Source organism: Glandiceps talaboti, chromosome 15, assembly GCF_964340395.1.
Source record: "Glandiceps talaboti chromosome 15, keGlaTala1.1, whole genome shotgun sequence".
NCBI classification, from domain to species: domain Eukaryota; kingdom Metazoa; phylum Hemichordata; class Enteropneusta; family Spengelidae; genus Glandiceps; species Glandiceps talaboti.
In genome coordinates this window covers 19,472,160-19,486,321 of record NC_135563.1, presented here as the reverse complement: position 1 = coordinate 19,486,321, position 14,162 = coordinate 19,472,160, and the positions used below count along the sequence as shown (strand labels likewise).

At 35.1% G+C, this 14,162-nt stretch overlaps 1 protein-coding gene across 3 annotated transcripts in view; it reads right to left on the bottom strand.

Moving 5' to 3' along the window:
• Positions 1-10,852, bottom strand: part of LOC144446132 (serine/threonine-protein kinase 10-like) — a 38,463-nt gene extending 27,611 nt beyond the window's left edge. For all 3 annotated transcript variants that reach the window (XM_078135847.1, XM_078135848.1, XM_078135849.1), the window contains exon 1: positions 10,404-10,852. In XM_078135847.1, coding sequence (XP_077991973.1) covers positions 10,404-10,553 — 150 coding nt within the window. In that variant the 5' untranslated portion in view covers positions 10,554-10,852. The remainder of the gene's footprint in view (positions 1-10,403) is intronic.
• Positions 10,853-14,162: the final 3,310 nt, after the last annotated feature.

Below are 14,162 nucleotides of genomic sequence, written 5' to 3'. Positions count from 1 at the left end.
GAAAGCCCTCAAGTGTTTTGAAATGGACATTTTTCAAGGTAGTCTGCAGAAATATGAAGGGTCATGTTAAGCCAGTACGTCATCAGATGGCTAAAATTACTACATTGTTAGGCAGCTGAATCACTCTTTTGCTTTCACATGATGTAGTCACAATATGCTAGAAGTACGAGACAACTTGTTTCATTAATTTTGTGAGTAATTGAAAACATGCTGAAACTTCCCACTCTGTCTACTCTCAATACAAATGACAAACACATATGTCTAAAATATGATATGACAGAATTAACTCTGGGAATGTCATCATTATAACATAATATCACAGAAAACATGGTTATTATTGGTCCATCCATTGGATATCTAGTCTAGTTCCTATACGGTGTGGTACCTCCACTCACTCATGGTTTTATAGTTAGAGACCATGTTGGCATCCAGACTATTGGATATCATACATTGGGTTAATACATTTTAATTATGGTTTGGTGTATTTACCATACATACAAGTATATTATTGACAATATTCAATAATCATACCCTAACCTCTCTACTGTACTGTACTATACATCACTAAATCTGTGACTCTGCTACTACTGTGACAGTGCTAGTGTTCCTTCTACTGGTGGAACAGGGTCTTGCAGAGTGACAGATCCAGCAATGTAGACAGGCTAGTCACATACCAATCATTATACAGTAGCCTAAAAGCTGCTGTTTTTAACTAATACTGTACTAATGAATAATACATTGTTTCTATGATGTAATCTAAAGGTTGAATGACCTGCGAGTGTCTTTGGTTTGAAATAAATACATCTACAATGTATATGAAATTTACTCAAGGTGCTAAAAACATTGGCCTATGAACAGTGAGGTGGTATAGATGGAGTGACATCCAGTATCTTGTTCAGTAGATAAGAGCTGCTATATATTTACTTAAGTGTATGAGATAGATGGTATGATATGTTTCAGTCACTTACTGTACACTATTTTAGCTGAGAGTCAAATCATGTGGGGATTTTGACTTGTCTCAGGAAGGGAAAGAGAGTCAAAATCCCTAAACAATTTGACTCGGTTAACTAAATGTTATTCCATCAAATCTATGGAATTCCTATCCATTTCGATTTTCTTCTTTTCTTGGTTTACACTTACAGCATACATTTGATGTGAATACAGCTTCAGAGCCCTGTAATATGATATTTTCAATCCTTTGAAAGGCAAGCTGATTGGATCTAACATTTTCTAAAGGTTTGGTTAAGGTTAGAGTTTAATAGCCTTTTGACTACACACCATTGCGTCCTTTTTAAGCAAATTGTTTCTAAGTACACAGACGTGGTGTCAGCTACAAAATGTACTAGCAGACATGTAGGGAATAACTGTATATAAATATCAAATTCTACAAATATTTCTAATTGTGGAGTAGATTGCTAAACACTAGAGTTGAAATAATACATCTGTATCCATGTTTAATTTCTAAGTACTATAAAAGAAACAGTATAATATTGAAATAAGATACATGCAGTTTCAGTTCACTGTCAAAATGACACAAATTATTACTTAAATCCCAAATTTTCACTGACATCTTACCAGCACCATGAAGAGTTTACATTCAGATTGATACAGACTTGTTAGACACCTTAACAATGCTAATGAGATGCAAGTGGAAATTTGTGATTTGATTTCCATAGTTTCATATTTCCCCATAACTTTTGAAAATATAAACTATATTTGTAACTATTAACCATGAGTTTCCCACATCATGATCCGTTTTCATAACAATTATGATGTATACATGTATGTTGTGACTGGAAGTACGGTCAATAATATGCGACATGTTTTCCATAACAATTAACAAGGAAGTCAAAATTCTTGATTCAACCTCGCCAGGAATTTATGCTTCATGTGCAGGACTAGAAATTTGGGCTAGACATACAGTAGCTTAGCTTGTCTACTGGCTGGCCGTGTGTCTGAAATCCATCCACTAGACAGGCTAGATTTAGCTTGCTAAGATGATTTCCTGTGTAATGGTTTTAGCTTGCTACAAAATCTAATAATGATATATGTGGTCATTTTCTAAAATCTCTCTCTCTCTCCACATTCAGTCAAATGGACAAATTCTACCAAAAATCTAGCTAAGTCTCTTGCTGGGGAAAGGATGAACAGTGCATGTCAGTAGTAATCCACCACACACACTGACAGGCAGTTGTAATTGGTTACTTCGTTCAGTTTACTACAAACTCAGAGTAAGTCATGTGAGAATGCAATAATGTCATAGTATTTATATCAATGCTTCAATCTAACATTTAACTACTAGTAAGAACAGAATGTCATGCTAGAGAAAGCCATTTGAATTGACTATACGGTCCATGGGGTGGAAAGAGAGATCATCAAAAACAACCCCAAAAATGTATATTTCCATAGTACTGCAGCTTAGTCTAACAGATCTTCAATACATGTATATGCCTGCTAACACAAAGTCATCTTCAAATGAATGATAGTCTGGATGCCAACATGGTCACCAACTAAACCAGTGAGTAGAGGTGTAAATCGTAAGGATACTTTATAGGAACAGGACTAAATGAGTGATGATGGCCCTGTCCTTGTTATTGAGATTCCTGTGTAGACAAGAAAGCAAGTCTACCTACACACTACATAATGTATTCTGACCCTGGGTTATTGAAGTGTGTGTTTTAAACACAGATACCATAGGTTTGAAGCTTTAGTATTTTCGCATACCTGTGTACCCACTGCAATACTGATTAAAAGGGGACAAGTGTATAAGTTGCTAGATTCTGTAATCTAGAATTCCAATGAGTTGTTCACAATACTAGACAGTGATAGAAACACAGATATTTCCACTGTGATAAAGTGTGGTAATAACATTCAATGTTTCAATTTGCCACAGGAAGCAGAGTTTAATAAATACACATAACAGTATTGATTTCACATTTACAAAATAAATTAAAAGGAACTGAGAGGTGTAAAATTATTGATTGCTTCTGATGTCAAAGTATTCTACCAGACTGATACAGTAAGCTCTCAAATTAAGCATTTTAAATATGTGATTTTGCACAGCTTTAGAGCAAGATTTTTCTGACAAAATGGTTTCCAATTTATTGAAATTATTTTCAGTAATTTCTGATGCATGATTATTATAATAAATAGTAATTCCATATTATATCTTAAATGTGATTACTCAACATTAAATGCAAAATGCATCTTATTTTAAGACCACCAGTAGTTCAATCAATAAACCTTACTAACATTTGTCTTGGATCAACATATTTTGGTTGCCAGGACAACAAGGACATGCATTCACCTTGAATTCTTGGCTATCCCTCCCGAAAGGTCACTGAGAGAAAAATGTAAGTACATGTAGCCACTGCTCCTACAAATGGATGAGTGTCCATAAACTGAAAATACAGTTTCTTTCAATTATCAAGTACCTAACTAAATAACTGATACTAGTACTGTGATAAACTGAATTTTGGAGGGTGTACTATAGATTACAGCTATCAATATTCTTTGTTCCTTGATGATGGGGGCAAACTAGTTAAACATTACCCCAAGGTTGTTGATTAGGGATAAGATTCAAAGATAATGATCAGCATCATTAGTTTGGTACATGTATTTACAGTGTTTAGTTATAGAAAGATACACAGAAGGAAGGTTTGTTCAGCTCTGTATATTTACTTGTTTGAAACTCTAAATGTACACTGATGTGTATGCTGACTATTTCTTCTGACATCAAGGTTAATATTCAAAAGGTGAAGGGTTGGGGAAATTGTGCAGGTAACAAAATCAAAAGATATTTATTCATGGTGAATTTGTCAAAATGTATTTATGCCACCTGTTAATATGATGAAGTGTGATTGCTTTTATTCCAAGCAGGTTAGATATGTATAACTGAGTGGAACAACTTACGATTACAAAGAAGAGAAAGAAAATATTTCATCTGATATTAACTTATTTGACATATTCTTAATCCTTAAGCGTATCTCAACAGATAAAACTAAAACTGTACTTGTGTGTATGTGTGTGTGTGTGTCTGTGTCTGTCTACATGTGTCTGTGTCTGACAGTATAGTACGTATATGCATCTCTGTTGCATTTGACATTTTGTGTATGCATGAAGGTGGGTGTGCATGCACGTTTATGAATATTATTTGTTAGCAAGTGTAAGTGAATGTGTGTACAATGTGTGTGTGTGTGTGTGTGTGTGTGTGTGTATGTGTGTGTGTGTGTACATGTGTTCATTTATGTGTGTGTGTGTGTGTGTGTGTGTGTGTGTGTGTGTGTGTGTGTGTGTGTGTGTGTGTGTGTGTGTATACAAATGTACATACTATCATACACATGATACACATGAATGCCTCTGTGCTGGTGTACATACCTGTATGCATGTTGTTAGTATTGAACGTGTGTGTGCAAGCATGCATATAAAAGTTAGTGTGTGTATGAACATGTTACATTAAAATGTGTGTGTGCTTGCAATGACCTAGTTCACATTAATCATACAACACTGCAATAACCCTGACCTTCGTTGACACTCACTGTTGATCATTAAAATACTCAATTTTCACAAAATTGATGAGATGTACAGGTACAATCATCCAAAACAGAGAGTACAATGTAGCTGTCACACATACTAATAATCAAATCTTTTCGATTTCCTGCTGTGTACTTCTAAAACATTAGTATTCTCAAGGTATACAATGTACCTTTCAAAACCATGTATGGTGGTACTGTAGAAACCATTTGTCGTGTCACACAACATTTGTATGTTTTACAAAAGAAGACAATCTGGGGGTTACCGGTAAATTCATCACAACACTAACTGCAAATATATGTTTAATTAATCACAGAGCACACACTTCTGCAATACCATGTAGTATATCATGGAATTGAGGATTTGTTGTTCTCCTCCAGTGTCTCCACTAATGAAAGACAATATGTTTTTAATGCATATCAAAATAATAAATACTGGGGGTTTTTGTGAGTCACCCACCCATTATGGGCTACAGAAACACAGTGGGTAATCTGAAATAGCTGTGTGTCAAAGGTACATCAAATTGGCTTAAAGGGCACAGTGTTCAAATCTAACAGAGCAAACTCAGTGGACAGATATACATTGTTTTGTTATTCCTAAAGTATACCACATTAGCACTATACCGCTCTTGCCCTGCATGAACCCAGGGTGATTGTTGTATGCATTCTACTGTTATTACCACCACTCCCATAGAGGCCATTCTGTGTTCCTTACACTAAAAGATCCCCGATGTGTTGGGGGCAATACAGGAACAAAAGACAAATATGTATTATGTTATGTTATTTGCAGGACTAGTTTGTATGTAAACTTGTATAAACCATGTCTACAGTTGAGAACATAACATTTAGAAATGTTTGTGGCTTCTATAAGTATGTTGTTACTACGGTCTGCAGACATAACTACACTTGACAGAATTAACTCTCACAAACACATATGATATGCTAGTACCAAAAACAGGTCCATTCAAGGCATTTGCTGTCAGTGTCTGTGCATACTGTCCTGCTCACCTCAAGAGCAACAGGACAGAATCATGAATGGCTTGCAGTAGAACAAGAAAGCATGGATTCAAGGCAGTCTACCAATAAAACTATCTTTTCTAAAAACAGTATGCATTCAAGGCCATGAAATTTTTATTCACATCAGTGTTTGATAAATCTAAATCTAACTTGAATAACTGCACAGATTAAGTTGATCATTGTTGATCACAGGACCAACCTCTAACAAGTGGTGGATACAATATTTCCTTCTCAACCATGACTATAGATTGACTCCTACATTTCACCATAAGGCACACAATGTCAACTCCATGATGTATTCTCATTAGATAAGAAATAATGACTTCAGTTCTATACAATGTTCAGTGAACCTTGTCATGAATTCATTGGCAACTCTATACTGGTATTCACTTGTTTTATTCATCATCACACAAATGGAATGTTTCAACTGTATGTGTGTACTGTTTGCTGATTGTAACTATACAGGATGAACCCTCAAAACTTCCATCGTTTTCACCCCTACTCCTAGTCTGTAGGGTACACCATGACAGGGCGCCCTCACAAAGCAGGCTAGTGAGGGTGGAATGACAACGTATCTTACAAGTCTACCCCACTCCCACCTCCTTGTATTGGATGAAGACAGTCACAAACATATTTCTACATGTAGGACTTTGGCAACAGAAACCCAATCATTTCCATTCTTCCTGGCATTACCATAATGCAATACTTAGTGGAATATTGATAGATTATATTATAGTACCTTCCAGTTTAAGTAGTACTCTAGTACTTGACAGAAGACACAATGGTCTTAGGCTATGAGAATCAATCTAGTTATGTTGCAATTTTTAAAGGCCAATGATTCAATCCCACATTCTCACATTAGTATAATTTTATCAAGAAAATCTCAAGAATTAGATCAGATTATTTTTTTATATGTCTGCCAGACAACTGTTTTTCATGCAGAAATTTCAATCCTGTTAGAACATAGGCCTTTAAATACTCAGTCATCATTCATGTTTTACATTGTAAATCTGTGATTTATGAAGCATGCAATACTTGACATAGCTGGAATATATTCAAACAAGTCTTGACAAACCTATGTATACTATTGACCGCATAATGTCAAAAGTATAGGAAATCTGAACAATGACAATTATCGGACTCCCAATCCTTGTCTTATGTAATCACCGGGATAACCCTTGTCAGTAACTTGATTTCAGGCCACCACTATTAATTTTGATACACATCAGAAGAAACAGGCTATTTCCGATGCTTAGTCACTGTGACAGATTTGAAGGAATCACATCGTCATAAACAAGCCCTACTTGCAATTTGTATGTTGATATATACTATCTACCTGACATGTTTTACTATATTTAGATATGTCAGAAGGACTTAAATAACGACATTCCTAAGTCCTAACAATACAAGTAGCAACTTTTACATGTAAATTAAAATTTCAACAGAGGGTTCAGCCCTGCATTCACAATCAATAGATACATGTACCTCTGATTCTGTCAATGGTGAGTCACAGCAAACCAGGAAGTAAAACTCTCTCTGTTTTCAATGCCAGGTGATACTGAAGTCAGTCAAATCCAAAGATAAGGGCTTTCTCGAAGTACAACCATTATCCAAATAAAAAAAATATTGTGGTTTTGATAAAAGATCTTCTCAATATAGGTGAATTAGTTTTCGTCATGACATCTCATTTGTATTAATACTTTGTACATTTCTGATTTTCATTAAATGGCATTTTCCTGATACTTTTCTCAAAGTTAGTACATACACGTAAATGTACAACAATTTAAGGTTTATAGAAATTACAGTTGGGGAAAATAAGGTGTGATTTGGTGATTGGAACAACACCTCTGTATAATGGCTTATCACACCTTAGCAAACTACTAATACTAATGATACTTATAGAACACATTGTAATTGTGGTAATGGCAGGACATTATTTATACACATAAAATATTTTAATTGGTCAAACATATATAGAACATTAAAGACTGCTTACACAGCAGCAGAACTGTAGAGGGGAACTGTAAATACTAGTGGGAGCTAGAAATTGTTGTCATCATCTTGTCATTGTTCATCATCGTTGTCGTCGTCGTCGTCATCATCATCATCATCATCATCATCATCATCATCGTCATTACACTACATTTGTGTATCTCTATTCTAACAGAGCTGAACACCAGTTTCCCACTTTTTTACCTTTTAGTTGAATTTTAAATACAAATTACATGCAATATACTCAAGCTGTGATTGCCCACACTGCAATTTCATAAACAGTCAACCACAAAATCTGAAAACTCTGATTGTACCACAAGTCATGGAAAATGAGAGTGGAAACAAAATTGAAGCTTTGGTCATACTGCAAATAAGGAAATAAACGCAAATATTTATCAACTTGTATTATTGTAAGGAGACTTGTCTTGATGTTACACTACATGTATCTGCTCTTTTCACTTAGTGCAGAGAGCTGCTTGAGATAGTGTCACCAAGAAAACTCTGGGCTAGGTCGTACAAGAAGGGGCAAGGGATTTCTGATATGGTAGAATACAGTAGATGCCTATGGTCTACAAAAGAAATCAAGGTCTGGTCTGGCCTCCATTAAAATCAAGGGATTAAATCAAATGGCCTCCAACAAATCAAGGGCTAGTGCCAAGTTACATGTACTTCAGCATTTTCACACACTTACTCACTGACATAGATATGACAATGAACTGAAATAAAATACTTTTACTATCATGTTACAATAATGACAGCATGATTTAGAGAAAACCATGTGTTCTATCATATGTAGTCTTTATACTACACAGCAGGACAGCACAGAATTGACCTGGAACATGGCGGATAGAATTGACCTGGAACATGGAGTAGAAAGTGGGTAAAATATTCACTGGTCAACCCCACCCCACTTCACCACAACCACCACCCCTTCCCCCTTCTGGATAGCCTAATTTCATTAACAAGTAACCCTACCCCTTACAAGTTTATAAATGTTTGCTTCTATTTCCTTATTTACAGTTTATGTTCAAAGTCTAAACCAGATGACCCCATTGATTGCAAAGTCTAACATAAATGTGATCATCTGGGGAACTTTCTTCTCCAACATATGAAAAAGGCTGAGCTATGCAAGGACCTGTGGATTTAGGGCTTCTTCTAGATCACTTCATGATTACTTATAGTTACACACAGTATCTAGTTAGGACATCCAATATCCTTGTTCAAACACTCTGTTTACTTTGTTGTCTTCATTGCAGCATAGCCTGTCTACAATGTATGATTGAAGATACATGGTAAAGTCCAAAGACCCACCCATCACAAATACACTACTTATGCCACAGCAAACAAAACTGTGTTGATCATTACAAATGTAACACATTATTTTCAGCAACACTGGACATGTTTACCTAATAACTAAAACACACCAACTCTTTAAATGCCTGCACCAATACAAATTCCATTTGTTACTATGTGACTTAAGTTGAACTGTGAACAGGGTGTGTAAAGATGGAAATTCTAAACACTTCCTGTATGGGTGTATTGGTACACTTGATGACTTCCACATTGTGTAATTGTTTGCAGCACAGATTTCACTTTCTATGATATCATCACCAACAGTTTTCACCAACTACATTTATAACATATGGTTCTCCCCTCTTTAACAACATTAACAGAAAACAGTTATACTAAATGACACATCAATGACATTGCTTGTGTTTCAGGGAATCATTGAGCTATACAACAGTTACTACTTCAAACAATGGAGATTTTAGTTCTAACAATATTCAGCTTCTCCAATTGTTTTGTGTAATTACTTTCCTTCACAATAAACTACTCTATTATGTATGGCTATCCAACCACAACTGCTTTGTAATGAGGGCAAATAGTTTATTGACGGTTGGAAACTTTTCACTAATCACAGTTGTTCCACCCCTTCACATTCTAGACTATAGTATTTCTATGTAGCATTGCACAGTAGTAAATCATAATGACAAGGAATTACTGGTTAGTAGTAAAGTTGTATTTTCACTACAATGCTGTATGATGACACAAAACAATGTCTTTCAACATGTTATGAATGAAATTCAAGAATCAGGATGCCTACATCCTTTTTGTTTTCTTTAAAGTTAATACCATTTCCACAGTATGACACTGTCTGCAAGACATATCTGTTTAGACTGTTCTTGGACCAATAACACACTTTTGGTAACTAGTACCTCTTTTGTAGCTACTAGTGGATATTACGTTGTTTGTACACAATACATATCTCCTATATAATCTTGTCATATGTGGAAATGCCCCCCCCCCCCCCCCACAAAAAAAAAAAAAAAAAAATTAAAAAAATAAATAAATAAAATAAACCAAATAAACCAAAATCATTAAACGTCTATCACTTTCTGTGTGGTAGTGTTGCACCATGTCGTAGATTGGGCAAAAATAAATCACCTGAAAACGTTTGTTGACTAAAGATTCATAAATTCAAAAGTGTCAGGCTTCCAAGTCTGTCATTCAAATTCTCATAAAATCAGACGAGACAGCATCTACTTGTTGGTGATATTTCCAACACTACAGTAAATGGAAGGGGAAGGTGTAATCGAAACTCCCATACGACAAAGTTGGGTACTTCTGTGGGAGGAACTAAATTTATGATCACCATAACCGTATGACTTCCAATATATTGCTAACCTGCGTAAATCACTTCCGTTCTTCAACTAATGTGGAAATAATGATACAATATTTTGATCGTATATATTACAGGGCTTCAAGATAGGGGTATCAAGTACATAATACTGACCACGAGCTGCCCAAACGAACTACATCAACAATCAAATACCACAGAGAAGGAAGGACCTGCATACGTACCTTGTAAACTTTACCGAAAGCACCATCTCCAAGTTCACTTATTTTTTCCCATAGTGAATAAGGGTCCTTGTCCCTAATCAAATTATTATAGCTCTTCGGCTTTTTCTTATCATTGCCGAGTCTGAAAATCTTTTTGAATAAAAACGACATGGTGGCAGTTCAGCTGACAAAGCACAAGAAAGTTTCAGCTTCCTTCGACCCCCACTTCACTGTACAGCATACAGCCTTGTGTGTGGGTGCAGTTCGCCTGCAAGGAAGAACCTTGGCTAGTTTGGCAGTCAATATTCTTGCGTTCGGGCTTTTCGTCGGACGCAAGATTTCACTGATTCCTCCAATTGACTTTCATGGAGACATTGAAGACATCCAGCTCGCTTCTTATTCAAAGGACGACGAATAAACCAGCCAGAGTCACGAGCGACAGAACCTCTGAAAGTTCACTGACTTATTTGTTGTCGGCCATTTTGAAAATTTCACCACGCCTGCCTGTGACGTCATGCAACCCATAATACGACTTTCCACTTTTGAACGGATGTGGCGTACTGCAGCTCTGCGGCTCACATCATAAGGTACTCGAATCAATCTGTATGATTTTTAAAAAAATATGTATGGTATTTAAAAACATTTCTTATTTGCCATACATATTTTTTCTAAAAATCATACAGATTGATTCGAGTACCTGTGGCTCACACAGTGAGCCCACAAATCGTGTTACAAACAAACAAACAAACAAACAAACATACATACATACATACATACAAATAGATAGCAAACAAACAGATATATGCATGGATATACATGTTTCTATATATATATTCATCCATACTTGTATGGGTGAGTATTTATAGAAACAAAAATATTACTAGTATGTTATTTAGTTTGTGGTCTCTAACTAAACCATGTCTTGTCAAAGTCTCTCGATCAGCACAAAAAGTTATTCATCCAATCAGTGAACCCAAACTGTTATGGTGACGTAAACAGTGTATAAGTAGCATCCTGAGCTGAAAAATATACAATATTTGGATATTACATAACTGCCCCAATAAACACCAACTTTATGAGGAACTATCATTGGTAGAATTTTGTGATTGATTTACAAAGACATGATGTTAATGACTGTGTCTGTCTGTCTGTCTGTCTGTCTCTCTCTCTCTCTCTCTCTCTCTCTCTCTCTCTCTCTCCCTCTCTCTCTCTCTCTCTCTCTCTCTCTCTCTCTCTCTCTCTCTCTCTCTCTCTCTCTCTCTCTCTCTCTCTCTCTCTCTCTCTCTCTCTCTCTCTCTCAGACAAATTACAACTATTGACAGAGATGAGACATAGAGACATATAGTAATCTTTGACCAATACTAATTTATTTGAGAAGTTGTGCTGAAATGATATTGGGATGGTTTTCATCTTGTATTTCACAACAAATATCTATACATACAGAAAATAAAAAACTGTCTACATGAAAATAAAAGGAGAACACTAACTGGTTGATAAATTGTGGCAATACAATAGTTTAAGAACTGTACACCAATCAAAACATACTAAATATGTCCATTCAATTTAATGAAAAAAACACCTCACTTACTTCATTTGATAACTGTTTTGGCTACGATTTGTGAACCGAAGATATTAGCATATCACCTTTTATGATTGGTTCTATGACATCACATGATTAGTCACTTATGATTGGTTCTATACAGTTACATGTTCATTTGATCAAGATTGTAAGATGTGTTGACCTATGACATCATAGTTCTTTATCAGTCAAGGAACATGTTACAGGTATCTATTATGTACCAAAATAATGTTGGAAGGTTTTATAACTGTTTTCTGTCATAAATTATCCTTCTCTGCCACAAATGCATAAACAGATGTTTCTATGTGCATGATCATAAACAGCAGAAAGTTTCTTTCCGTTGTCAAAGACATGTACTACCAACATTGGAAAATTTATACACAAACTTAACATAACACAAATAAGTTTTTATAGATACAATTATGCTTCTTTCTTATCACATAAAATTTTCTTTACAAATGACAGAAACAGAAAATCGGTTGTTTTTGTTGTAACATTAAATTTTTTTTACAAATGACAGAAACAGAAAATCAGTTATTTTTGTTATAACATTCAATATCCACAGGTAAATCTGTTTGTTAATTTGATTTGATTTGAAATTCACTTTGTACATTTAATCTACTGGACAACAGACTGCACACTGAAGAAAGCAATGATCCTTTTCTTGGTTAATGTTTCTATTAATGATTTTCTGTCTTACATGTAAAATGTCAAGATCATAAACCACAGGCGTCTTTACGACACCTACTTATTTCAGTAGAAATAGGTGCTCTGGCTTGCAAGAATAGTAAAATGTAGATGGCACTAATCCCTTCTTGTATAGTTCATCTAATTTCTCGATCCATTTGTATAAGTATGGTGTTAAATAATAAAAAAAGATACAGTACTTTCAATATGCAGCCATATCAAATGCAGTGTCCTATTAGACTGATCTTCCACAATACAAGATGTAATCATAACACTCTACAACCATTACACTACGTTTACAGTACATGATTAAAAGTTATTTTTAAGATATCCTCCTTGTATTGTGGACACACCTGTAGAACAGTAGAACAACTTCAACTTGCCAAATGATTGGCTTTGATTGTTTATGACCATTGTGTAGCTTTCTGTCAAACACTCCCTTTTTATGCTGTAACAAATCTGACCATTACATGTAATGCCACAGTAGCTACAATTTTGCTTGACTTTCCACATACAGCATACACGTCATAGTAGATTTGGACTGCCTGTAGCATATTTGGTTTATTCTTCTCATGGCTGGCTGTACTGTGATTCCCTTTATCTCCAGGATCTGTACTATGTCATGTAATGTTGAAGTGGTAACACATGTAAAAGGTACATTGTGAAAGATGATATATCCCTACATCAATGCTCATACTGTACAATTTTCTTGTTGTTTTTACGATGCAACTGTCAGACTTTTGTACTCTAAACTTATGGTGTAAATTTGAATATTAACATGTTTCATATATACATGAACTGGTACATGTATTAGTAATGACCCTGTCACTGGAGTGAATGGTCCCAATGTATGACAATGACAGGTTCCATGTACTTGATTGTCCTTGACTCTGTAACACGATTTATGAAATTACAGTTAATGTATATACATGATGGCCATGGATTATTTTTTTTTACCCTAACACAGGGGTAATTGACCCTCAAGCACAACAAAGACAAACATGTATTTCTAATTACCCTGTTTTTAATCTTACACTGCCTATATATATCAGATCCTCCATTCATTCAATCTATGAAACTGTTCAACAAGTCTTGAAAGAGTTTTGATAAAATACTTTTTATCCGAATTGAACTTATAAAATATGTTAACAGTGTTGAACTCAAAAACTTATATTTCAAATGAAAAATGAGTTTGAAACCCTCCCACCTTGACTGTCAAATACCTCACCAGCATCTTAGATCTTTCAATGAACACTGATACTGGGAAGCAACCCATAATATCAGCTGTCAGCAATGGACACATGTAAAAATAGTGGTGATATAAATACTTTCTGAAGTTAGTATAAAGCCATGAATTTATATCCAATTAACTTTTTTGTAATTACTTGTTCAACAATGTCATTTGTGGTTTTGTTGTTTTGGTCCAACATTTATTATGAAATAAGTGAGAAAAAATAAAGGTGCTAAAATAATGAGACTACAGTGAAAAGCATTAGATGACATTTGTAAACACT